Here is a 24,498-nt window from a genome sequence, read left to right on the forward strand (position 1 = left end):
GAGTGGAAGACGAGCGAGAAGGATCGTCCGAGGGACAAGCGCGGAAGAGTACACACGAGAAGGAAGCGGTGGTTCCGAGGGACCGAGCGGAAGATTGCTCGGGAGCAAGAGACGCAGCTAGCGAGAAGGTCGGCCGAGGGATGAAGACTGCGGATGAGTACTGCGAGAAGGAAACACGCGCAATTCCGAGGGACGAAGCCGAGGAAGCACGCCGAGAAGACGGAAGTTGGGTTGGGTGAGCCCTTTCGGCCGAGATCACCCAAACGAGCGGATCCGGAGGAGAAGAACCGGACCAAGGCGGGACCGAACCAGAAGCGATCCGGATGAAAAAGTCAATGTTGACTTTGGTCCGGGCGCCGGACCCATCCGGGCGCCGGAGCGATGTTGACCGATCAAGAATTATCTCGATCGAGCGTTGGGGATAAAATTTATCCCCAGGCGCCGGAACCTTTCAGCGCCCGACCAAGGCTATAACTGACCTTGGTCCAAGCTTTTCATCGGTCGAATTGTAACAACACTTGTGTGCTTCCATTGCTTTGATTAGCTTCTTTCTTTTTGTGCCTACACTGCTGTAAACGAGGCTTCTCCGCCTGAAGGAGTTTTTAGTGCAACAATCTTCCTTGGATTAACAACCTCCCCGGTTGTAACCAAGTCAAATCCGGTGCCTCATTTTTATGCTTTATTTTCTGCTTAATCTATTTTTTCAAGTGTTAGCTTAATTGTCCGAGAAAGGGTTGTGTTTTACTCAGGGCTATTCAACCCCCCTTCTAGCCGGCCACATCGGTCCTACAGATTGCGCCATTCATCGGTGGGCAGTTTGATAATGGTCGTTATATGCCTACGACCACTCGGATCCAAACTAGCTTTGCCCTTGGACTTGGACATTGAGGAGGAACGGATAATGGAAGTGAGGGCCACTAGGTTGGCCGGCAGTGGCGGTAGGTAGGAAATTGGTTGTGTTATCTTCATCCTAGCTAGTAGCTTGGACAAGGAGGGAGTATGATCAGATGATGGCGGGGTCGACAGGCCGACCATCCTCTCAGGGACATTGGATGAAGAGCTCTCGCCCCATTCAGATGGAGACTGAGGAGCCGACGTGGCTACAGAGTAGAGGCCTCCAAGTGGGAGGAAGCCTCCGATCGGAGCCTCTTCCGACAATGGCAATAGATTAGGGGCTCATAGAGGTGGCCGACTCGAAGGGAACTGCTACTGGGACCATAGAGGGGCGGGCGGCGGTGAAAGCTCACTTGTGGTAGTCATGGTGTCTCTTCTCGCCACTAGGCTTGCTTCTCTTGTCTCCCCCTCTGAAGTGTCAACCGGCAAGCACCTGTGACTTTCCAACTCGGTCGCACCTTTAAAGTTGATCTCAAGATCAGTTAGCTTGCCCTGGTCACTCATCAATGACTTAAATATGACTTGAAATGCAAAAAAGAAAAAGAAATAAGTTAGAATAAAAAATGACAAATAGAGAAATAGATTACCTAAGGAAACGGACAGTCTGGTTCGGATGAGACTCAGCCCAAACATATATAGAACACCTTCCAGCAATAATTTATGGATGTGATATTTCTGACCAGCTAGGTGTGTGGCCCTCTGGAGGTAGGTTGGTTCCCATCGATATTTTGTCGGTGCAGGCGATTTTGGCAGCTCCATTTGCCAACCGATCGGGAAGTCGAACGTAGAAATAATGGTCCTTCTATCTCTTATTAGAGGTGGGCATCTTGTCAAAGTGAACAGTGCCCACTCAGGCCTAAATAAGAAAGGTGTCCAACTCAGATAATTTTGGATAATAAAAATAATAGAAAACATGGGGCAAAAGAGGAATTCATTATAAGTGAAATAGTATAATGACCCCACACAGCAATCTAAATAAGTTAGAGGAGTCATTCTTCCCCCTCCTCCCTTCCTAGGGAGAGAAGCTCTCCCTTCTCTCTAGGAAAAGGGAGTGGTTGATTCTTTTGGCCGATGGCAGGAGGCTTTAGAGGGAAACTAGGGTAGTGGTGGGGGAGGGGGCACTCCCCTCCCCCACTAGAAGTGGGCCACCAGCTACCGGCGTCGGCCGGAGGCTATAGATAGAGATCTCTGGCAACCCAAGGAGGAGAGGTTAGTGCGGTTGGAGACCACTGCACTTGGCTTCATCGATGCAAGAGGAGGAGGAGGTTCTTGTGTCCGACCTCTTCCGATCGTGCAAGGTCACTGCCTCCCAACTCCACCACCAACTAGAGTGGCATTGGAGCATGATCAAAGGAGATGGCATGAACTTGAGGCAAGCCACAAGGTTGGAACTTGGGCAGCTGGAGGATATGCACACAAGGTAGCAAACTCAATAAGGAATGTCAATGTAGAGTACTCCAGTTCATAGAGAGGTGATCAAGAAGGTTATCGTAGGTCAGTTACATTCGGGGGAGTCTGCAGATTGTGTGCCAAAGCCTGCGTGGAGCTATTCGTCAGTGCTAGATCATTTAGGCACATCTCCGGCTAAAGCTGCTGGTTGTTTAGTCGATTGAATGAAGGCACGGGATGGGGAAGGCCAAGGAAAGGCTACGGTGAGCTTAAAGCCAGGGAGAAGGCAAGGAATCAAGGTAAGGGTGTAGTGGCAACAACATTTTGATGACCAGCAGCTTCTAAGGAATTTTTTGACGAACTAGTGGTGAAGACCAACTTGGAACCAACCAGAGAAGAGTATCAAGCTAGCATGGGGAGTAGGAGTTTTCGAAATTTGAAATTGGGGCAGGAGGAGAGGGAATCTCATATCAAATTTGGATTCAAATTTGGAATTCAAATTTCAAGTTTTCGCACTCATTTGATTTCTTAGGAGGGGCATGGCAAGAGAAATATCATATATTGGGTCATGGGCTATTGGGTCTTGAGCTACCTCTTGTTAGTTAGAGCCCTAGAGCCAATCATATGATGATTGTTGTATGAACTCATTGTATCATATTCCTATGTATATAAAGTCATTTGTTTTGGTTATTACACTTACTTGTATTGGTGCCAAATAACTAAGTATAATAGCGTCCTTGAATAGAAGGCTCTTATCTATATCAATCGATTGGTTGAATCGATAGTGAGATGATATAGAAAACACTACTCTTAATCATTCCTAGTCAAGTATTAACATTCAGGGACAATGTTAATACGACGAGACTAGCATGTAGGTCAACTCGATGACTTGATCTCACAAGTCATGGATATAGAGATATCAAGTTGACACATGGGTATGCATTGGAGAATGTATACTGAATGACCTGCTATGAGAAAGTATCATGGATAGTTATATGAGTGGCATATACTTTCTCATGTGGCTATTAGTATGACTATTAGTCCTTGGACCTGATGTCACCATGGATCCCTACATAAGGAGTTGCATACTTTGGCTTCGTCAAACGTCACCCGTAATTGGGTGGACTATAAAGGCGATTACTGGGTATGTAACAAATTATGCAGAGGGATGTGAGTGATGTAAATGGGATCTATCCCTCCTATATCACGGGAGTGACATCGTTATTCTTGATAGAGTGAGACCACTAAGTGCATGGCCATGCCCAAATGAGTCAATATGAGATATTGAGCTCATTTGATTATAGTGAGTCTACTTGGAGTTCAAGATTTAGATTGATCAGAGGATGACACCGTCTATGCCTCAAATTGATTAATTTAGATGTCAAGGATAGAAGGACATTGTCATATATTGTGAAGGGTCACAATTAGTAGTCACAAGGTGATGTTGGATCTCAACATTCTTGTAACTTGGGTAGTAATGATGTGTTGTTAGATACCACTCATTACTTATGCTTCTAAATGGGTTTAGGAGCATTGCCAATGTTACAAGAACCTATAGGGTCACACACAAAGGGCAATTAGATGGAGATTAGGTTCATTTGATGAACCAAGAGGATTAGGTTCATGTGATGAACCAAATTGGATTAAGAGTAATCCAAACTAGACTAATTGAGTTGGACTCAATGTGATTCATGTGTCCAATGAGTTTAATTTAGATTATGACTCATTGAATCAATTTAATTTAATGGATAGAGATTCACTAAATTAAATTGACTTGAATCAAAGGTTACATTTGATCAACCATGGGAGAATTTAAGTCAAGTTTGACTTGACTTGAGAGGTAAGATGAAGAGTCAAGTTTAACTTGACCTTGACTTGACCAAATGCCATGTCATTGTGACTTGGCATAGGGATGACCAATGATGATGTGCCACATCATCAAAGGTTACATGAGTGTGTGCCACCTCATGAGGGAGACCAAGAGTTGTGACCCTTGGTATACCATGGAGATAAAAACTCCTCCATTAAGTGGTCGGCCACTTAAGTGTGCATTTGGTGTGCTTGTGTAACTCCATCTTCTTCCTCCTCTCATCTTTCTACCTCTCCTCCTCCTTGGCCGAACACCTTTAGAGTGCTAGCACACTCTAAGTGTTTTCTCCATCTCTATTGTTCATGTGGATATATATAGAGGTGTGCCCACTTGAACACACTTGAGATCCGGTAAATTTTGGACGAGCGGGATTCGCGAAGGGCTTCGCTACAAGGGTAATCTCTTAACCATGTAGATCTAGAGTAGATCTAGGTTAGAAAAACATGTACACAAAATTTTATCTTCGCACAGATCCGGAGGCATGGGACTTCGGGGTTTTTGCAACGCAAAAAGCGGTTTTTGCGGCTCGAAAGTCCCAACAGTGGTATCAGAGCCACGTGTGAAGCATGTACATGTTTCGTTTGTATTTGTATGAAAAATATCAGATCTGTAAGTTTCTGTAAATTTATGTTTTTTATAGTTTTATGAGTATTTTTCTTGGAGATGCAAAGCAGCAAGTGCTTGGTCACTTGTAGGCTTCATATACCGAGAAAAACCTTCCGAAACGGCAAGATTTTGCCAAAAATGTTTTGGGACAGCGGCTTAGGGCAATGTAAGATCATTGTGGGGCACTCGTGAGACTAATTTCACGAGTAGGGGCGCTGCCCCTAACCCCGCAAGGGGCGTTGTCCCGCGATCGCGCCCGAAAATCGCTAAACGGGACCGCCGGGAAATTGTAACTCATAAAATTGTAAAAATAGTAGTAAAATTGCATAAATTTATATAAAATACATAATTTAGAATTATATATGTATTTGTGATGGTCATGGCCCAAAACCCCCAATTGGATTGGATACATGTGTTGTAATTCATAATATGGCCTGCGCGCCATTTTTGTGTGATTGTGTGTGTTGTATATTTTATACGCGACCTACGTGTCGTGCCTTTCTATTTTATTTCCTGTTGTAAAATAGTTTAGACTCGAATGTAACTCAAGTTTCATCTTTGTAATGTACAAAATAGAGCTGTGGAAGGTCCACTTGAGGAGGAGTTACGAGGAGGGTGCGAGCAACACATGGTGGTCAAGGGGAGGAGCTTGGAGAAGCTGTTGACCCTAGGTTGACCATCCGATCTTCTCATTGGCTTGAGAAGATTGTAGTAGGGCCATGACTAATCACAATTTAATTAATTTCTTGTGTGTGTGTGTGTATGTGATGCATGCTAGAGTAGAGTAATTAATTAGTGTCTTAACAATTAGATTAGATCTAAATCGCGTATATGATGCACCATGATTAGATTAGATCTAAATCGCGTATATGATACACATCAATGATTAAATTAGATCTTAATCGCGTCAACTCAAAATTCCTACCATGCTGTGATACCCATCACTACCTCGATCACATGTTGTTGTTGAATCTGCCAAAGCAGAGCAACGCATATTATCTTGGTAGGGTGTGGAGGGACAATCTTGGTCCCGCCTATCAACGCTTGGGTGAGTGCAAACTCAATCAGATTGAGTAAAACTAGTTAAACTCAATTGGATCGGGTTTAACTATAGGCATTTTCCAATGGTTGGTAGATAGGTCAAAATAACATTTATATTAACTCTTGGGCGATTTAGCCAAAGCTAACTCGAGTTATAATATACATGCGGATCTTGATCCTATAAACAAGAGTTGCATAGAGATGTAATTGATAATTAGTTACCTACCGATCATACTAAGTCTTGGGCAATTTAGCCAAAGCTAACTCAAGGCGTAGTATGATGTGGATCTTGTCCCACAAGAATTATAGCTAGTTGGTTAGAATCTAGTGAGTGTGGTTTGACCACATCCATGACTCGATTCTACAAAAGTTCTATAATTCAGTGGGAGCATCGTTTAATTAAAGGCCTAATTAAATGATTAGTGGAATATGATATTTATTTTCTGCATTTTCTGTTGTAGATTTCCATGTCGTCAAACACGAACACCTTCTCCCTGTATTCTGTCCTTGAAAAGGACAAGCTCAATGGAGCTAACTTCCTGGAATGGTACAGGAACCTGAGAATTGTTCTCACTCAGGAAAGGAAACTGTACGTCCTGGAGACGCCCATTCCCAAGGCACCTCCTGCCACTGCCACGCGAGCTGACAGAGATGCTTATAAGAAGCATCAAGATGACGCATTAGATGTGTCATGTCTCATACTCGCAACCATGAACTCTGAGCTTCAGAAGCAACACAAGTTGATGGGTGCTTATGATATGGTTGAACATCTTCGTCAACTATATCAAGGACAAGCTAGGCACGAGAGATTCAAGATCTCTAAGGCACTGTTTCAGTGCAAGATGCAAGACGGGACTCCCGTAGGTCCATATGTACTCAAGATGATTGGGTACATAGAAAACCTACAGAGGTTGGGATTCCCCCTTGGCCAAGAGCTGGCCACTGACTTGATCTTGCAATCCTTGCCAGAGAGCTACAGTCAATTCGTCATGAACTACAACATGAACGAAATTGACAAGCCACTGCCTGAGCTGCTAAGCATGTTAAGAACTACTGAGCTCAACCTTAAGAAGGTAAAGCCCAACTCCATTTTGATGGTGCAAAAGGGCAAAGGCAAGGGAAAGCCTAAAGGTAAGGGAAAGTCCCAAGCCAAGGGCAAAGGCAAAGCACTGAAACCCAAAGGAGGGGTCACCAAGGATGCTACCTGCTTCCATTGCGGTCAGACCGGGCACTGGAAGAGGAATTGCAAAGTCTACCTGGAAGATCTTAAGAAGAAGAGAAGTGAGACTTCTACTTCAGGTATATATATTATAGAAGTTAATCTCTCTATTTCTTCATCATGGGTATTAGATAATGGATGTGCTTCTCACATTTGTACTAATGTGCAGGCGTTGAGAAATAGCAGGGCATTGACGAAGGGCGAGGTGGACCTACGAGTAGGCAATGGAGCACGGGTTGTTGCTGTTGCTGTAGGGACTTACTATCTATCTCTGCCCTCTGATCTTGTACTAGAACTAGATGAATGTTGTTATGTGTCTGCTCTTACTAAGAACATAATTTTAGTTTCTTATTTGGACAAGAAAGGTTTTTCATTTATAATAAAGAACAAATGTTGTTCAGTTTATTTAAATGATATGTTCTATTGTAGTGCAACTCTGATGAACGGACTCTACATTCTAGACTTAGAGAACCCCATCTATAACATAAATACCAAGAGATTCAAATCAAATGAAATGAACCAGACTTATCTATGGCATTGTTGCTTAGGTCATATAAATGACAAACGCTTATCCCAACTCCATAAAGATAGTTTGCTGGACTCATTTGATTTTGAATCATATGAGACATGTGAGTCATGCCTACTGGGTAAGATGACCAAGACTCCCTTTAGTGGACATAGTGAAAGAGCGACTGACTTGTTAGGACTTATACATAGTGATGTATGTGGCCCTTTCAATGTCACTGCCAGAGGTGGTTATAGGTACTTCATTACCTTTACTGATGACTTCAGTAGATATGGTTATGTGTACCTGATGACACATAAGTCAGAATCCTTTGAAAAGTTCAAAGAATTCAAGAATGAAGTACAAAACCAGCTTGGCAAGAGTATTAAGATACTTCGATCAGATCGAGGTGGTGAATACCTTAGCCATGAGTTTCATGACTATCTAGCTGAGTGTGGGATTCTATCCCAACTCACTCCTCCTGGAACACCACAGTGGAATGGTATATCCGAAAGGAGATCTCGTACCCTATTAGATATGGTACGGTCTATGATGAGTCATACCGATCTTCCTATCTCACTTTGGGGCTATACTCTGGACACAGCAGCCTTCATACTCAACCGTGTTCCATCCAAGGCTGTGATCAAGACACCATATAGGATATGGACTGGGAGAGATGCTCAAGTGTCTTTTATGAGAATTTGGGGTTGTGAGGCTTACGTTTGTCATCAAGTCTCGGACAAACTAGGGCCCAAATCCGATAAGTGCTATTTTATTGGATATCCCAATGAAACGAAGGGATATTACTTCTACATTCCCAGTCAACACAAGGTAGTTGTGGCTAAGACTGGGGTTTTTCTAGAAAGGGACTATGTTTCTAGAAAAACTAGTGGGTGTACGTTCAATCTTGAAGAAGTTCAGGATATGAACCATAGCACTGAAGCCTTGATGGAAATTGAACTGGAACCACAAAGTGTTGTGGATGATGAGATTGTTCCACAAGGAGTTCAGGAACAACAACCAGTTCAAGTAGACATACCTCTTCGCAGGTCTGATAGGGTACGTCGTCAGCCTGAGAGATACTCATTTCTCTTGTCTGACCATGATGACGCTATGCTCATTGAGAATGAGCCTACCTCTTATCAGGAAGCTGTGATGAGACCAGATTTTGAGAAATGGCTAGAGGTCATGAGATTCGAAATTGAATCCATGTACACTAACCAAGTATGGACTTTGGTTGATCCTCCTGAAGGGGTAAAACACATTGGGTGTAAGTGGGTCTTTAAGAGAAAGACTGACATGGATGGACTTATATATAAAGGTCGTCTGGTAGCTAAAGGTTTCAAGCAAATTCATGGTATTGACTATGATGAAACCTTTTCTCCAGTAGCGGTGTTTAAGTTCATTTAGATCATGCTTGCTATTGCAGCATACCACGATTATGAGATCTGGCAGATGGAAGTCAAAACCGCGTTTCTAAATGGAAACTTGCTCGAGGATGTGTACATGACACAACCTGAGGGTTTTGTAGATCCATAGCATACTGGCAGAGTATGCAAGCTGCATAAGTCCATTTATGGACTAAAGCAAGCTTCTCGGAGCTGAAATCTTCGATTCGATGATGCAATCAAACAGTTTGGTTTTTCAAGATTGAAGATGAACCCTGTGTCTACAAGAAGGTTGTAGGGAACACAGTTGTCTTTCTTGTGTTGTATGTGGATGACTTACTACTCATTGGAAATGACATCCCTTTACTGCAGTTTGTAAAGACTTGGCTAGGGAATTGTTTCTCAATGAAGGACTTAGGTGAAGCAGCCTGCATTCTAGGCATAAAGATCTATAGAGATAGATCTAAGAGATTGCTTGGCCTAAGTCAGAGTACATATATTGACAAAGTATTACTACGGTTTGCCATGCAGAACTCCAAGAAGGGATTTCTGTCGATGTCACATGGTGTGAGGTTTTCGAAGACTCAAAGTCCCTCTTCTAGAGAGGAGAGAGACCGCATGGATACGATCCCTTATGCCTTAGCCATAGGATCTATCATGTACGCTATGCTATGAACTCGTCATGATGTTTCATATGCTTTGAGCATGACGAGTAGATACCAGTCAGATCCAGGTGAAAGTCATTGAATAGCAGTCAAGAATATTCTTAAGTACTTAAGAAGGACTAAAGAATATTTCTTGATATATGGAGGCGATGATGAGCTAGCTGTAAAGGGTTACAATGATGTCAACTTCCAAACTGACCAAGATGATTATAGATCGCAGTTTGGGTTCGTGTTTTGCTTGAATGGTGGTACTGTGAGCTAGAAGAGTTTGAAGTAGGACATAGTTGTTGATTCTACAATAGAGGCCAAGTATATAGCTGCATCAGAAGCAGCAAAGGAGGCAGTTTGGATCCGCAAGTTCATTACTGAGCTTGGGGTGGTTCCTAGCATAGTCGATCTAATAGAGCTCTATTGTGACAACAATGGAGCAATTGCACAGACTAAGGAACCTAGCTTACACCAGCGGACCAAACACATACTACGGCGCTTCCATCTCATTCGAGAGATCATCGATAGAGGAGATGTGAAGATTTGCAGAGTACCCACAGAGGCTAACATTGCTGATCCCTTGACCAAGGCTTTGGCACAGAGAAAGCATGATGGTCACACTAAGTCATTGGGCCTTAGAGCCTACACTGATTGGCACTAGTGCTAGTGGGAGATTGTTAGTTAGAGCCCTAGAGTCAATCATATGATGATTGTTGTATGGACTCATTGTATCATATTCCTATGTATATAAAGGCATTTGTTATGGTTATTATACTTACTTGTATTGATGCCAAATAACTAAGTATAATAGCGTCCTTAAGTATAAGGTTCTTATCTATATCAATCGATTGGTTGAATCGATAGTGAGATGATATAGAAAACACTACTCTTAATCATTCCTAGTCAAATATTAACATTCAGGGACAATGTTAATGCAACGAGACTAGCATGTAGGTCAACTCGATGACTTGATCTCACAAGTCATGGATATAGAGATATCAAGTTGACGCATAGGTATGCATTGGAGAATGTATACTGAATGACCTGCCATGAGAAAGCATCATGGATCGTTATATGAGTGTCATATACTTTCTCATGTGGCTATTAGTATGACTATTAGTCCTTGGACCTGAAGTCACCATGGATCCCTACATAAGGAGTTGCATACTTTGGCTTCGTCAAACGTTACCTGTAACTGGGTGGAATATAAAGGCGATTACTGGGTATGTAACAAATTATGTGGAGGGATGTGAGTGATGTAGATGGGATCTATCCCTCCTATATGATGGGAGCAACATCATTATTCTTGATAGAGTGAGACCACCAAGTGCATGGTCATGCCCAAATGAGTCAATATGAGATATTGAGCTCATTTGATTAGAGTGAGTCTACTTGGAGTTCAAGATTTAGATTGATTAGAGGATGACACGGTCTATGCCTCAAACTGATCAATCTAGATGTCATGGATAGACGAAGGACATTGTCATATATTGTGAGGGTCACAATTAGTAGTCACAAAGGTGATGTTGGATCTCAACATTCTTGTAACTTGGGTAATAATGATGTGTTGCTAGATACCACTCATTACTTATGCTTCTAAATGGGTTTAGGAGCATTGCCAACGTTACAAGAACCTAGAGGGTCACACACAAAGAGAAATTAGATGGAGATTAGGTTCATATGATTAACCAAGAGGATTAGGTTCATGTGATGAACCAAATTGGATCAAGAATAATCCAAATTAGAACTAATTGAGTTTGACTCAATTTGATTCATGTGTCCAATGAGTCTAATTAGATTATGATTCATTGAGTCAATTTAATTTAATGAATATAGATTCATTAGATTAAATTGATATGAATCAAATGGTTGGATTTGATCAACCAAGGGAGATAAGAGGTCAATTTTGACTTGACTTGAGAGGAAAGATGAAGGGTCAAGTTTGACTTGACCAAATACCACTTCATTGGTCAAGTTTGACTTGACCAAAGCCACTTGGCATGGGGTCGGCCAATGATGGTGTTACACATCATCAAGGCCACATCATTTGGTCAAGATTGACTTGACCAAATGCCACCTCATTAGGGAGACCAAGATCCATGACTCTTGGTATCCCATGGAGGTTTATAACCTCTCTATTGTGACCGGCCACTTGAATGTGTGAGTGATTGCATTTGTGTGCTCATTCAAGAGGTCTTCTTCTTCCTCCTCTCTTCGTCTCTTCTCTCCCTCTCTTCGTCCATTTCTGTGACCTTCTAAGGGTGCTAGCACACTCTTAGTTGTGTTTTTCTCCACCTATTTTTCGTGTGGATACACATAGAGGAGTGTACATTTGACACTCTCAAGATCTGGCAACCCTTCTTGACGAGCGGGATTTGCAAAGGGCTTCGCTTCAAAGGTATAAACCCCTTTCTTGTAGATCTAGTGTAGATCCAGGATTAGGAAACATGTACATGATAATTTTATATATCTTTGCACGGATCCGTGGCAAGACTTCGGGGTTTCCGCAACGCAAAAAGCGATTTTTACTGCCCGAAAGTCCCAACAGTGGTATAAGAGCCACGTGCGAAGCATGTACTTGTTTCATTTTGTATTTTTATGAAAAATATAAGATCTATAAGTTTCTATAAATTTGATATTTTTATGTATTTTATGAGTATTTTTCTCGTAGAGGCGAAACAACAAGTGTTTGGACACTTGTAGGCTTCGACTACCGAGAAAAACCTTCCGAATCGGCAAGGTCTCACCCAAATTGTTTTGGGACAGTGGCTTAAGGCGCTATAAGATCGTAAATGGACACTCGTATGACTCATTTCATGAGAAGGGGCGCTACCCCTAACCCCGCAAGGGGCATTGTCCCACGATCGTGCCCGAAAATCGCTAAACGGGACCGCCTGAAAATTATGACTCATAAAATCGTAAAAACAGTAGTAAAATTATAAAAATTTATATTTAATACATAATTTAGAATTATATATGATTTTGTGATGGTCATGGCCCCAAAACCCAATTTGATTGGACTAAATGTGTTGTAATTCATAATATGGCCTGCGCGCCATTTTGTGTAATGTGCGTGTTGTATATATTATGCGACCTGCGTGTCGTACCTCCCTCATTTTTATATTCCTATTGTAAAATAGTTTTAGACTCAAATGTAACTCGAGTTTCATATTTGTAATGTACAAAATTGGAGTGGTGGAAGGTCCACTCGAGAAGGAACGACGAGGAGGGTGTGGGCAACACATGGTGGTCAAAGGGAGGAGCTTGAAGAAGTTGTTGACCCTAGGTTGACCGTCCGATCTTCTCATTGGCTTGAGAAGATCGTAGTAGGGTCATGACCTAATCAAAATTTAATTAATTGCTTGTGTATGTGATGCATGATAATGTAGAGTAATTAATTAGTGCCTTGATGCATATAAGATACGAATCCACGATTAGATTAGATCTAAATCAACTCAACTCGAAATGCCTACCAAGTTTTTATACCCATCACTACCTCAATCACACGTTGTTGTTGAATCTACCAAAGCAGAGCAACACATATTATCTTGGCAGAGTGCGAAGGGACAATCTTGGTCCCGCCTATCAAAGCTTGGGTGAGTACAAACTTAATTGGATTAAGTATAACTAGTTAACTCAATTGGATCGAGTATAACTATAGGCATTTTTCCAACGGTTGGAAAATAAGACAAAATCACATTTATATTAAATCTTGGGCGATTTAGCCAAAGCTAACTCAAGTTCTAATATAAATGAGGATCTTGATCCTATAAACAAGAGTTGCATAGAGATGTAATTGATAATTAGTTATCTACTGATCATACTAAGTCTTGGGCGATTTAGCTAAAGCTAACTCAAGGCGTAGTATGATGTGGATCTTGTCCCGAAAGAATTATAGCTAATTGGTTAGAATCTAGTAAGTGTGGTTTGACCACATCCATGACTTGATTCTACAAAAAATTCTATAATTCAGTGGGAGCGTCATTTAATTAAATGCATAATTAAATGATTAGTGGAATATGATATTTATTTTCTGTATTTTTCTGTTGTAGATTTCCATGTTGACAAACACGAACACCTTCTCTCTGCGTTCTATCCTTGATAAGGACAAGCTCAATGGAACTAATTTCCTGGACTGGTACAGGAATCTGAGAATCATTCTCACACAAGAACGAAAATTGTACGTCCTGGAGCAGCCCATTCCCGAGGCACCTCCTGCCACTGCCACACCAGCTGACCAAGATGCTTATAAGAAGCATCAAGATGATGCATTAGATGTGTCATGCCTCATGCTCGCGACCATGAACTCTGAGCTTTAGAATTAACACGAGTTGATGGGTGCTTATGATATGGTTGAACATCTTCGTCAACTATATCAAGGACAAGCGAGGCACGAGAGATTCGAGATCTCTAAGGCATTGTTTCAGTGCAAGATGCAAGATGGGACTCCTGTAGGACCATATGTGCTCAAGATGATTGGATACATAGAGAACCAACAGAGGTTGGGATTCCCACTTGGCCAAGAGTCGACCACTGACTTGGTCTTGTAATCCTTGCCAGAGAACTACAGTCAATTCATCATGAACTACAACAAGAACGAAATTGATAAGCCACTACCCGAGCTGCTTAACATATTGAGAACTGCTGAGCTCAACCTTAAGAAGGTTAAGGCCAACTCCATTTTGATGGTACAAAAGCATAAGGGCAAGGGTAAGCCTAAAGGCAAAGGAAAGTCCTAAGCCAAGGGCAAAGACAAAGCACTGAAACCCAAAGGAGGGGTCGCCAAGGATGCTACCTACTTCCACTACGGTCAGGCCGGGCACTGGAAGAGGAACTGCAAAGTTTATCTGGAAGATCTTAAGAAGAAGAGAAGTGAGACTTCTACTTTAGGTATATATGTTATAGAAGTTAATCTCTCTATTTCTTCATCATGGGTATTAGATACCGGATGTGCTTCTCACATTTATACTAATGTGCATGCGTTGAGAAATAGTAGGGCATTGACGAAGGGCGAGGTTGACCTATGAGTAGGCAATGGAGCACGGGTTGCTGCTGTTGCTATAAGGACTTACTTTCTATCTCTACCCTCTGGGCTTGTACTAGAATTAGATGAATGTTGTTATGTGCCTGCTCTTACTAAGAACATTATATCAGTTTCTTATTTGGACAAGAAAGGTTTTTCGTTTATCATAAAGAACATATGTTGTTCTATCTATTTAAATGATATGTTCTATTGTAGTGCACCTTTGATGAACGGACTCTATATTCTAGACTTAGAGAATCGCATCTATAACATAAATACCAAAAGGTTCAAATCAAATGAAATGAACCAAACTTATCTCTGGCATTGTCGCTTAGGTCATATAAATGACAAACGCTTATCCCAGTTCCATAAAGATGGTTTGCTGGACTCATTTGATTTTGAGTCATATAAGACATGCGAGTCATGCCTACTAGGCAAGATGACCAAGACTCCCTTTAGTGGACACAGCGAAAGAGCGACTGACTTGTTAGGACTTATACATAGTGATGTATGTGGCCCTTTCAATGTCACTGCCAGAGGTGGTTATAGGTACTTCATTACATTTACTAATGACTTAGTAGATATGGTTATGTGTATTTGATGACACATAAGTCAGAATCCTTTGAAAAGTTCAAAGCATTCAAGAATGAAGTACAAAACTAGCTTGGCAAGAGTATTAAGATACTTCGATCAGATCGAGGTGGTGAATACCTTAGCCATGAGTTTCGTGACTATCTAGCTGAGTGTGGGATTCTATCTCAACTCACTTCTCCTGGAACACCACAGTGGATTGGTGTATCCGAAAGGAGGAATCATACCCTATTAGATATGGTACGATCTTTGATGAGTCACACAGATCTTCCTATATCTCTTTGGGGCTATGCTCTAGACACAGCAGCCTTAATACTTAACCATGTTCCATCCAAGGTTGTGATAAAGACACCATATAAGATATGGACTGGGAGAGATGTCCAGGTGTTTTTTATGAGGATTTGGGGTTGTGAGGCATACGTTCAACGTCAAGTCTCGAACAAACTAGGATCCAAATCCGATAAGTGCTATTTCATAGGATATCCCAAGGAAACGAAGGGATATTACTTCTACATTCCCAGTCAACACAAATAGTTGTGGCTAAGACTGGGGTATTTCTAGAAAACTAGTGGGAGTACGTTCAATCTTGAAGAAGTTCAAGATATGGACCATAGCACTAAAGCCTTGATGGAAGTTGAACTAGAACCACAAAGTGTTGTGGATGATGAGATTGTTCCACAAGGAGTTGAAGAACAACAATCAGTTAAAGTAGACCTACCTCTTCGCAGGTTTGATAGGGTACGTCGTCAGCCTGAGAGATACTCATTTCTCTTGTCTGACCATGATGACGTTATGCTCGTTGAGAATGAGCCTACCTCCTATCAGGAAGCTGTGATGAGACCAGAGTCTGAGATATGGCTATAGGCCATGAGATCCGAGATGAAATCCATGTACACCAACCAAGTATGGACTTTGGTTGATCCACCTGAAGGCGTCAAACCCATTGGGTGTAAGTGGGTCTTTAAGAGAAAGACTGACATGGATGGACTTATATATAAAGGTCGTCTGGTAGCTAAAGGTTTCAAGCAAATTCATGGTATTGACTATGATGAAACCTTTTCTCCAGTAGCGATGTTTAAGTCCATTCGGATCATGCTTGCTATTGTAGCATACCACGATTATGAGATCTGGCAGATGGATGTCAAAACCGTGTTTCTGAATGGAAACTTGCTCGAGGATGTGTACATGACATAACCTGAGGGTTTTGTAGATCCACAGCATACTGGAAGAGAATGCAAGTTGCATAAGTCCATTTATAGACTAAAGCAAGCTTCTCAGAGCTAGAATCTTTGATTTGATGATGCAATCAAATAGTTTGGTTTCATCAAGAATGAAGATGAACCTTGTGTCTACAAGAAGGTTGTTGAGAACACAGTTGTCTTCCTTGTATTGTATGTGGATGAAATACTACTCGTTGGGAATGACATCCCTTTGCTGTAGTCTGTCAAGACTTGGCTAGGGAATTGTTTCTCAATAAAGGACTTAGGTGAAGCAGCCTGCATTCTAGACATAAAGATCTATAGAGATAGATCTAAGAGATTGCTAGTCCTAAGTCAGAGTACATATGTTGACAAAGTATTACTACGGTTTGCCATGCAGAATTCCAAGAAAGGATTTCTGCCGATGTCACATGGTGTGAGTCTTTCGAAGACTCAAAGTCCCTCTTCTAAAGAGGAGAGAGACCGCATGGATAATATCCCTTATGCTTCAGCCATAAGATCTATCATGTACGCCATGCTATGTACTCGTCCTGATGTCTCGTATGCTTTGAGCATGACGAGTAGATACCAGTCAGATCCAGGTGAGTGTCACTGGATAGCGGTCAAGAATATTCTTAACTACTTGAGAAGGACTAAAGAATATTTCTTGATATATGGAGGCAATGACGAGCTTGCTGTAAAGGGTTATAGTGATACCAGCTTCCAAGTTGACCAGGATGACTATAGATCGTAATATGGGTTCGTGTTTTCCTTGAATGGTGGTGCTGTGACCTGGAAGAGTTCAAAGCAGGACACAGTTGCTGATTCTACAATAGAGGCCAAGTATATTGCTGCTTCTGGTTTGGATCCACAAGTTCATTACTGAGCTTGGGGTGGTTCCTAGCATTATAGATTCTATTGAGCTCTATTGTGACAACAATGGAGCAATTGCACAAGGTAAGGAACCTCGCTCACACCAGCGGACCAAACACATACTACGGCGCTTCCATCTCATTCGAGAGATCATTGATAGAGGAGATGTGAAGATTTGCAGAGTACCCACAGAGGCTAACGTCGCTGATCCCTTGACCAAGGCTTTGTTACAGAGAAAGCATGATGGTCACACTAGGTCATTGGGCCTTAGAGCCTACACTGATTGGCACAAGTGCTAGTAGGAGATTGTTAGTTAGAACCCTAGAGTCAATCATATGATGATTGTTGTATGGACTCGATATATCACATTCCTATATATTTATAAAGGCATTTTCTTTATGGTTATTATACTTACTTGTATTGGTGCCAAATAACTAAGTATAATAGCGTCCATGAGTATAAGGTTCTTATCTATATCAATCGATTGGTTGAATCGATAGTGAGATGATATAGAGAACACTACTCTTAATCATTCCTAGTCAAGTATTAACATTCAGGGACAATGTTAATGCAATGAGACTAGCATGTAGGTCAACTCGATGACTTGATCTCACAAGTCATGGATATAGAGATATCAAGTTGGCATATGGGTATGGATTGGAGAATATATACTGAATGACCCGCCATGAGAAAGTATCATGGAACGTTATATGAGTGTCATATATTTTCTCATGTGACTATTAGTATGACTATCAGTCCTTGGACCTGAAGTCACCATGATTCCCTACATAAGGAGTTGCATACTTTGACTTCGTCAAACGTCACCCGTAACTGGGTGGACTATAAAGGCGATTACTGGGTATGTAACAAATTATGTGGAGGGATGTGAGTGATGTAGATGGGATCTATCCCTCCTATATGACGGGAGCGACATCATTATTCTTGATAGAGTGAGACCACTATGTGCATGGTCATGCCCAAATGAGTCAATATGAGATATTGAGCTCATTTGATTAGAGTGAGTCTACTTAGATTTCAAGATTTAGATTGATTAGAGGATGACACGGTCTATGCCTCAAACTGATCAATCTAGATGTCAAGGATAGAAGGACATTGTCATATATTGTGAGAGTCACAATTAGTAGTCACAAAGGTGATGTTGGATCTCAACATTCTTGTAACTTGGGTAGTAATGATGTGTTGCTAGATACCGCTCATTACTTATACTTCTAAATGGGTTTAGGAGCATTGCCAACGTTACAAGAACCTATAGGGTCACACACAAAGAGAAATTAGATGGAGATTAGATTCATATGATGAACCAAGAGGAATAGGTTCATGTGATGAACAAATTGGATCAAGAGTAATCCAAATTAGAACTAATTGAGTTGGACTCAATTTGATTCATGTGTCCAATGAGTCTAATTAGATTATGATTATTGAGTCAATTTAATTCAATAAATATAGATTCATTAGATTAAATTGATATGAATCAAATGGTTGGATTTGATCAACCATGGGAGATAAGAGGTTAAGTTTGACTTGACTTGAGAGGAAAGATGAAGTGTCAAGTTTGACTTGACCAAATGCCACTTCATTGGTCAAGTTTGACTTGACCAAAGCCACTTGGCTTGGGGCCGGCCAATGATGGTGTTACACATCATCAAGGCCACATCATTTGGTTAAGATTGACTTGACCAAATACCACCTCATGAGGTAGACCAAGAGCCATGACTCTTGGTATCTATCCCATGGAGGTTTATAACCTCTCTATTGTGGTCGACCACTTGAATGTGTGAGTGATTGCATTTGTGTGCTCATTCAAGAGGTCTTCTTCTTCCTCCTCTCTTCCTCTCTTCTCTCCCTCTCTTTCTTCATTGCTGTGACCTTCTAAGGGTGCTAGCACACACTTAGTTATGCTTTTCTCCACCTATTGTTCGTGTGGATACACATAAAGGAGTGTATATTTGACACTCTCGAGATCCGGCAACCCTTCTGGACAAGCGGGATTTACGAAGGGCTTCGCTTCAAAAGTATAAACCCCTTTCTTGTAGATCTAGTGTAGATCTAGGATTAGGAAACATGTACATGATAATTTTATATATTCTCGCACAGATCCGTGGCAAGACTTCGAGGTTTCCGCAATGCAAAAAGCGGATTTTGTGGCCCGAAAGTCCCAACACTTCCAGCCTTCTCCTCGAGCAAGCTTCCGCTCCGGCTTCTCGTACCTTGGAATCGACGTGTGCTTCCTTCTCGTTCACTACAACAAAAACTGCAAACGACAACACCCCTACGACAACGGTTTTAAGAGAAAGCGTTGCGTATTTGCTCAAAGACAACGGTTTTTGCCAAAACCGTTGTCTTTGAACTTCCCATTAAATATAAAAGACAACGGTTTTGGCAAAACTGTTGTCATTGAGCGATTTTTTTTTAAAACGACAACACTTTTTACAACAGTTTTATAAACCGTTGTCTTTATCCGCGTTTTTAGTGGTTACGACAACAGTTTTGAAAAAACCGTTGTAATTGAATTTGGTCATTTCCCCCTTCGCTTTTTTCCTTTCCCTCGTTGTTTTCTTTTCGGCACCGTGTTTTCGCGTTCCCAAACCTAAGCCATTTATCTTTCCCTCTCCTCATACGACGTTGTGCTCCTTCTCGTTTCCTGGTGAGCGGAGGCGTTCTCCAATGGGCTGTCGAAGATCCAGACGCACAAGAGGGAGAAACCGGAGAACGCCGCAGATTCCTTGAGCTGCAGATTCCTTGAGCCGTCTCTCGATTCTGAAGAAATCGCAGTTTAGTGGCGCTGGCTTCTTCGATCCTTTTTCCTTCGCTTCTGGATCTGCTCCGGTAAGCAGTTTGTTCCTCCGCCTTCGGATTCATAGTTTGCTTCTCATGGATCTGCGCTATTTCTGTATCGCCCGTGTAAGAATGTGTTTTCCTCCTTCAAATCTCTGTTAATTTTTCCAAATCGATGTTCAATCGCTTCGGAATTTGTCATGCAACCATATGATGAATCGCTCGGGAGTTTTGTGTTGTTTTATTGGATTCATTGGATCCGGAGAGTTCGTTGCTTTACTTCGTGGAGTGTTTTCGATCTGGAGATTACTATATTGTTTTTTATATATAAAAAAAGTGTATTTTGAAGTGATTACCAGAGGCGGCGATACTAACTGATCCATTGTCTCGTGCTTTTAGGGTAGAATTGCAATCGATTCCTGGAAGCCTATGGGTGGTTGGAGCTCACAGCTCCTCTTGTTATATCTGGCTGTTCTTTGCTCTGCGAATTATGTTTTATGTGGGAGTACAAGTCCATACGTACGTTCAGAATATCCATCTACCGATATCCCTCTAGATAATGAAGCGTTTGTTATTCCGGAAGGTTTCAACTCCCCGCAGCAGGTATAGCCATGCAAGTGCAATAACAATCATATTTATCAACATACTCATATTTTCTTCATCTTGTTGCTTTTCTGTGGTTTCCATATCTGTCCGATACTCAATCTTCCTAGTTGTATTCAGGTTAGTGTGTTTTGTAGATTTATATTCAACTTACAGGAGATAAATATGTCATGGTAATAGTATCACTCTGTGCGTGATAGAACCGAGATTGATGGAAATAGGGAGCGAGGTATATAATTTTGTGTTGGGGAAGCATAATAAGAATCATTCACATAAGTATGTTTACTATCTCATGTGTGGAACAAAAATGTTAACCTGGATCTATAGCATTTCAAACTATGCATTTTGAGCATGGGATTTAAAACAGAGATAGACTACCTTATTCCACTGTCTTCTTCGAAGGTGGTGGAAATTGCTTAGAGATGCTAGAACTACATTTTCATGTAAAGCTCATCTTCCAACAAGGTAAATTCATTTCTCTAGCATATCAGCAAGATTTGCCTGCAAAATCTTGAAATTTTGTTACACTTCACCCTCTCACACTTATCCATTCAGAAACTTTGATCTTTATATTTATATGTATAGTGTTGTCGAGCTCCATTCTATTTTAGTTTTCATAGAATTGTCTCTCAATAAAGTGGAAACATCGCATTTGATCTAATGCGACATGCAACTGAACTTGTCCATTATTCATTTTTTTCCGAATTTAGGTGCTACTTGCTAGATAGTGGCACAAGCATCATCCCTGTTTCTATGCTTTTCTGAACTTGTAGTATTTTGACGTGCCTTATGACATATATTTGCACATCTGAATTTACATAAATATGATATGACTGACTTGGCACAGAATATGCTAATGTTCTAGACAAATTTCATTGTCTGCAAAAGGGAGATGTTTTTATATGTTCTGATTATTAATCTGTTCTCCTCCGTGATGTAGAATCAAGCAAGAATGGCAATTGGCACTTGTCAATGTCCTTACTGCAATGACTTGTAATGGAATAATTGTTTGGTCCCTTGCACCTTGTCGTTCATATGGGAATACATTCCGCTTTGACTTGGAAAATACAATTCAGAAACTTCCCAATAATATTTTTGAGAATAGCTATCCTATGAGAGAATTTGACTTGCAGAAGAGAATTTACTCTTTCTTCTACAAAGCAGCAGAATTTTCTTTACTGGGACTAGCTGCAGGGACAATTCAAGGTGCTATAACAAAAGATTTTGCTGCCAAGAAGGAGGGAAGGTTAGTGTTTTCTATTTTTCCCCCTTTTATTGTGAATAACTCTTTGAAGATAATTTAATTATATGGTTTCTTAACTCAATTTTATGGTAGGTTATCAGTGACAATTCCTTCTGCAAGTAGCAATGCTCTTGGTTATGGTGCTTTTTAGGATTATATGCAAACATGCGCTATCAACTTTTAAATGGGATTGATAGAACTATGCTCAACCACTTCGATGTTCTTGGAGTTGCAATCTTCTTTAGTACAACATTGAGGTATTCCTATCTGGCTGATGCACTTGATTTTTTTTTTTTGTGAACTTCTAAGTTTTTTCTATATAGTATCTTAAAGTGCTAGTAGTATGTTTTATTTTAATGATACCATTACAACTTGCTAATGGATGCTTGCACATTACTTAACATTACCATAGTTCTCTTTGTTTAGTCTTTTTCGATAGGTGTTCTCTATGTTTCCAATAGCTAATTTATGGTCTTGACATCATCACTCTGGTTTTATTTGTTATTTTTTCCTTGATTTATCCAAGTTAAGCAACTGCAGTTTCATAATAATTATATATCAATTGTTGAAATTATCGGTAATTGGATCTACATCAGTTTGGAAACTTTCTATATGCAGATCATGTTGGTATATTTGAGCCAAATGATGCCATCACATTGGAATGTTTTTTCTCTAAGAAATCCTTTTTTCCTTCTACTAAATTTCTAAATATCTTTCCTTTCCCTTTTTTTTTTCTTGATGAAGTTTTGATCCGCCCAAAGAGGTTTACTGGTTATACAAGACTTGCCATTGTTGTTGTTATTGAAATTCTGGTCCGATTTACAACTAGAATACGTAATGCACTATTGCCTTGGGCTGAAACGGATCTCTTTTGCTTCACAATTTACAATGCTGGCCAGTTTCCATGTAATCGATACACACACTACATGACTACCTCCACCAGCATTGATCTTAATCTTGATAGGAAAGAAATGGTCATCCTTGGCACACAATATGCCGGGGAGATGAAGAAGGTTTGTTCGGTGTGATGCACTATCTAATGCCTAAAAGAAACATTCTCTCCCTGCACTCTAGCAACAATATGGGCAAAGATGGTGATGTTGCCCTCTTCTTTGGACTATCAGGTAAGTGTTGGTCACACTACTTCCACATTCTTCCATTCTTTGGATTCAGCAAAATCACAACTTGTTGCTCATTTTCTTCTCAAAATTTAAACTTTATTTTCCTAATTGTTGTGAATTTGGATCCCAGTACTGTTATCCAGGTATATGGCTAACAAATTTGACAAGGGCAAGGTATGAAGTGAGGGAGAAGACATGCACGAGGAAGGTATCCATTTCCGTCCACTTGCTTCCATCCTTCTAAATCTCATGCTCTGATATTTGTTTCATCTTAATTTTCAACATTTTCTACCTTTTTTGATTGCTTTCACTGCTGTTGTGCTGCATGATAGTATTCAACCATTTTCTTCTATTATTAATTTTGACAATATTCCTTGGTTTTCCTTCATTGTTGCATGTCTTTAATGCAGCATGTCTTTGTTGGCCCTTTCGAGCGGGTCCACGTATGTTATGTTCCATTGGTGCAGTGGCTCGCTCTCCACTTATTGTTCATTTTTCCCCTCTTGATCACCTTGAAATATCTATATCTATTCTAGCAATTACATCGGTATTATATTTTCTATTGAGAAACATTTATTTAGTATCTTTTTATTGGTTTTGAACAGAAGAAGAAGAGGCGAAGAGGGTTGAAGGGAATGGAGAGTATGGACTCGGATTCAAAGTGAAGGGGAATAAGAAGGGACAATTTCGTTTGTTTTTTTCTCCCTTTTTCCTTTGATGTAGTTTTTTTTCTTCTGAATTTGGATTTTAATGTGAGTAGTTGTCAATGGTAATATTTGACATATTCTCAATTTTCTCAAATAATTTCTTTTATTTGACTTTGCTTCTTCATTACTGATTTTTGTTACTAATATAATCTGGGTTTGTTAACAGTTCATGAAAACAATTTACTCCAACGAAGAAATTGACGAAGTGCGATCCGAATGAGCGGATTGCGTACTAGACTATATTCATTACTAGGTATAAATTACTAGACTTCAAAAGATGGTTGAACACTTTGTTTGTGACTCCATGACTTATTGATTTTGATTCCTTAGTGCTAATAATTTGTTTGTTCACAGCTAGCTATCTCCTTTGCTCAATACTTCATTCTTGCATTTCTACCATGAGCAGAATTAGCTGACATTTCCCTTATTTATTGCCTCTCTTTGTGGTCCAAAATTAATAATGGTTGGGTTGTGTGAGTAGCTTATTTAGTTGTTTTCGAATTATGCAAGGACTGACAATGTGGAAGTTATCTCTTTGTGAATTGTTAGATGATGACCTTTTTGTATCTTATGAGTTGCTCTACAAATTTCTTGTTTGTACTCTCCTTATGGTTTTCATCTATATGCCATGACTTAATCTTGTTTTTCGTCCTATAATTTATTATTTTTTCTTGTTTGTACTCTCCTTATGTCAATTTGCAGCTCCTGGCAACTTGTTACTTCCAAAATGGAAAAGCATATTATGCCTACCAGGTCTTAAAGGTAATGCAGTCTAGA

The 24,498-nt window shown here is 40.6% G+C and overlaps 1 protein-coding gene and 1 long non-coding RNA gene across 2 annotated transcripts; both read left to right on the forward strand.

Moving 5' to 3' along the window:
- The first annotated feature begins 20,423 nt into the window (after nt 1-20,423).
- Nucleotides 20,424-22,145, forward strand: LOC122003743 (protein RETICULATA-RELATED 1, chloroplastic-like). The gene is made up of 2 exons (XM_042558781.1): nt 20,424-21,896; nt 21,987-22,145. The coding sequence occupies exons 1-2, from the start codon at nt 21,637-21,639 to the stop codon at nt 22,042-22,044; spliced, it is 318 nt and encodes a 105-aa protein (XP_042414715.1). The 5' UTR covers nt 20,424-21,636; the 3' UTR covers nt 22,045-22,145.
- Nucleotides 22,146-22,772: 627 nt separating this feature from the next.
- Nucleotides 22,773-23,725, forward strand: LOC122003744. Its single transcript, XR_006118072.1, has 3 exons — nt 22,773-23,017; nt 23,145-23,222; nt 23,620-23,725. It is a non-coding gene; the product is annotated as an uncharacterized LOC122003744 (long non-coding RNA).
- Nucleotides 23,726-24,498: the final 773 nt, after the last annotated feature.

This window comes from Zingiber officinale, chromosome 7B, assembly GCF_018446385.1.
Source record: "Zingiber officinale cultivar Zhangliang chromosome 7B, Zo_v1.1, whole genome shotgun sequence".
Classification (NCBI taxonomy): domain Eukaryota; kingdom Viridiplantae; phylum Streptophyta; class Magnoliopsida; order Zingiberales; family Zingiberaceae; genus Zingiber; species Zingiber officinale.

Coding starts and splice junctions, on each gene's coding strand:
- LOC122003743 (XM_042558781.1), top strand. CDS start 21,637: ATGACTTGTAATGGAATAATTGTTTGGTCCCTTGCACCTTGTCGTTCA. Junction 21,897..21,986: donor GCTGCCAAGAAGGAGGGAAG/GTTAGTGTTTTC, acceptor ATTTTATGGTAG/GTTATCAGTGACAATTCCTT.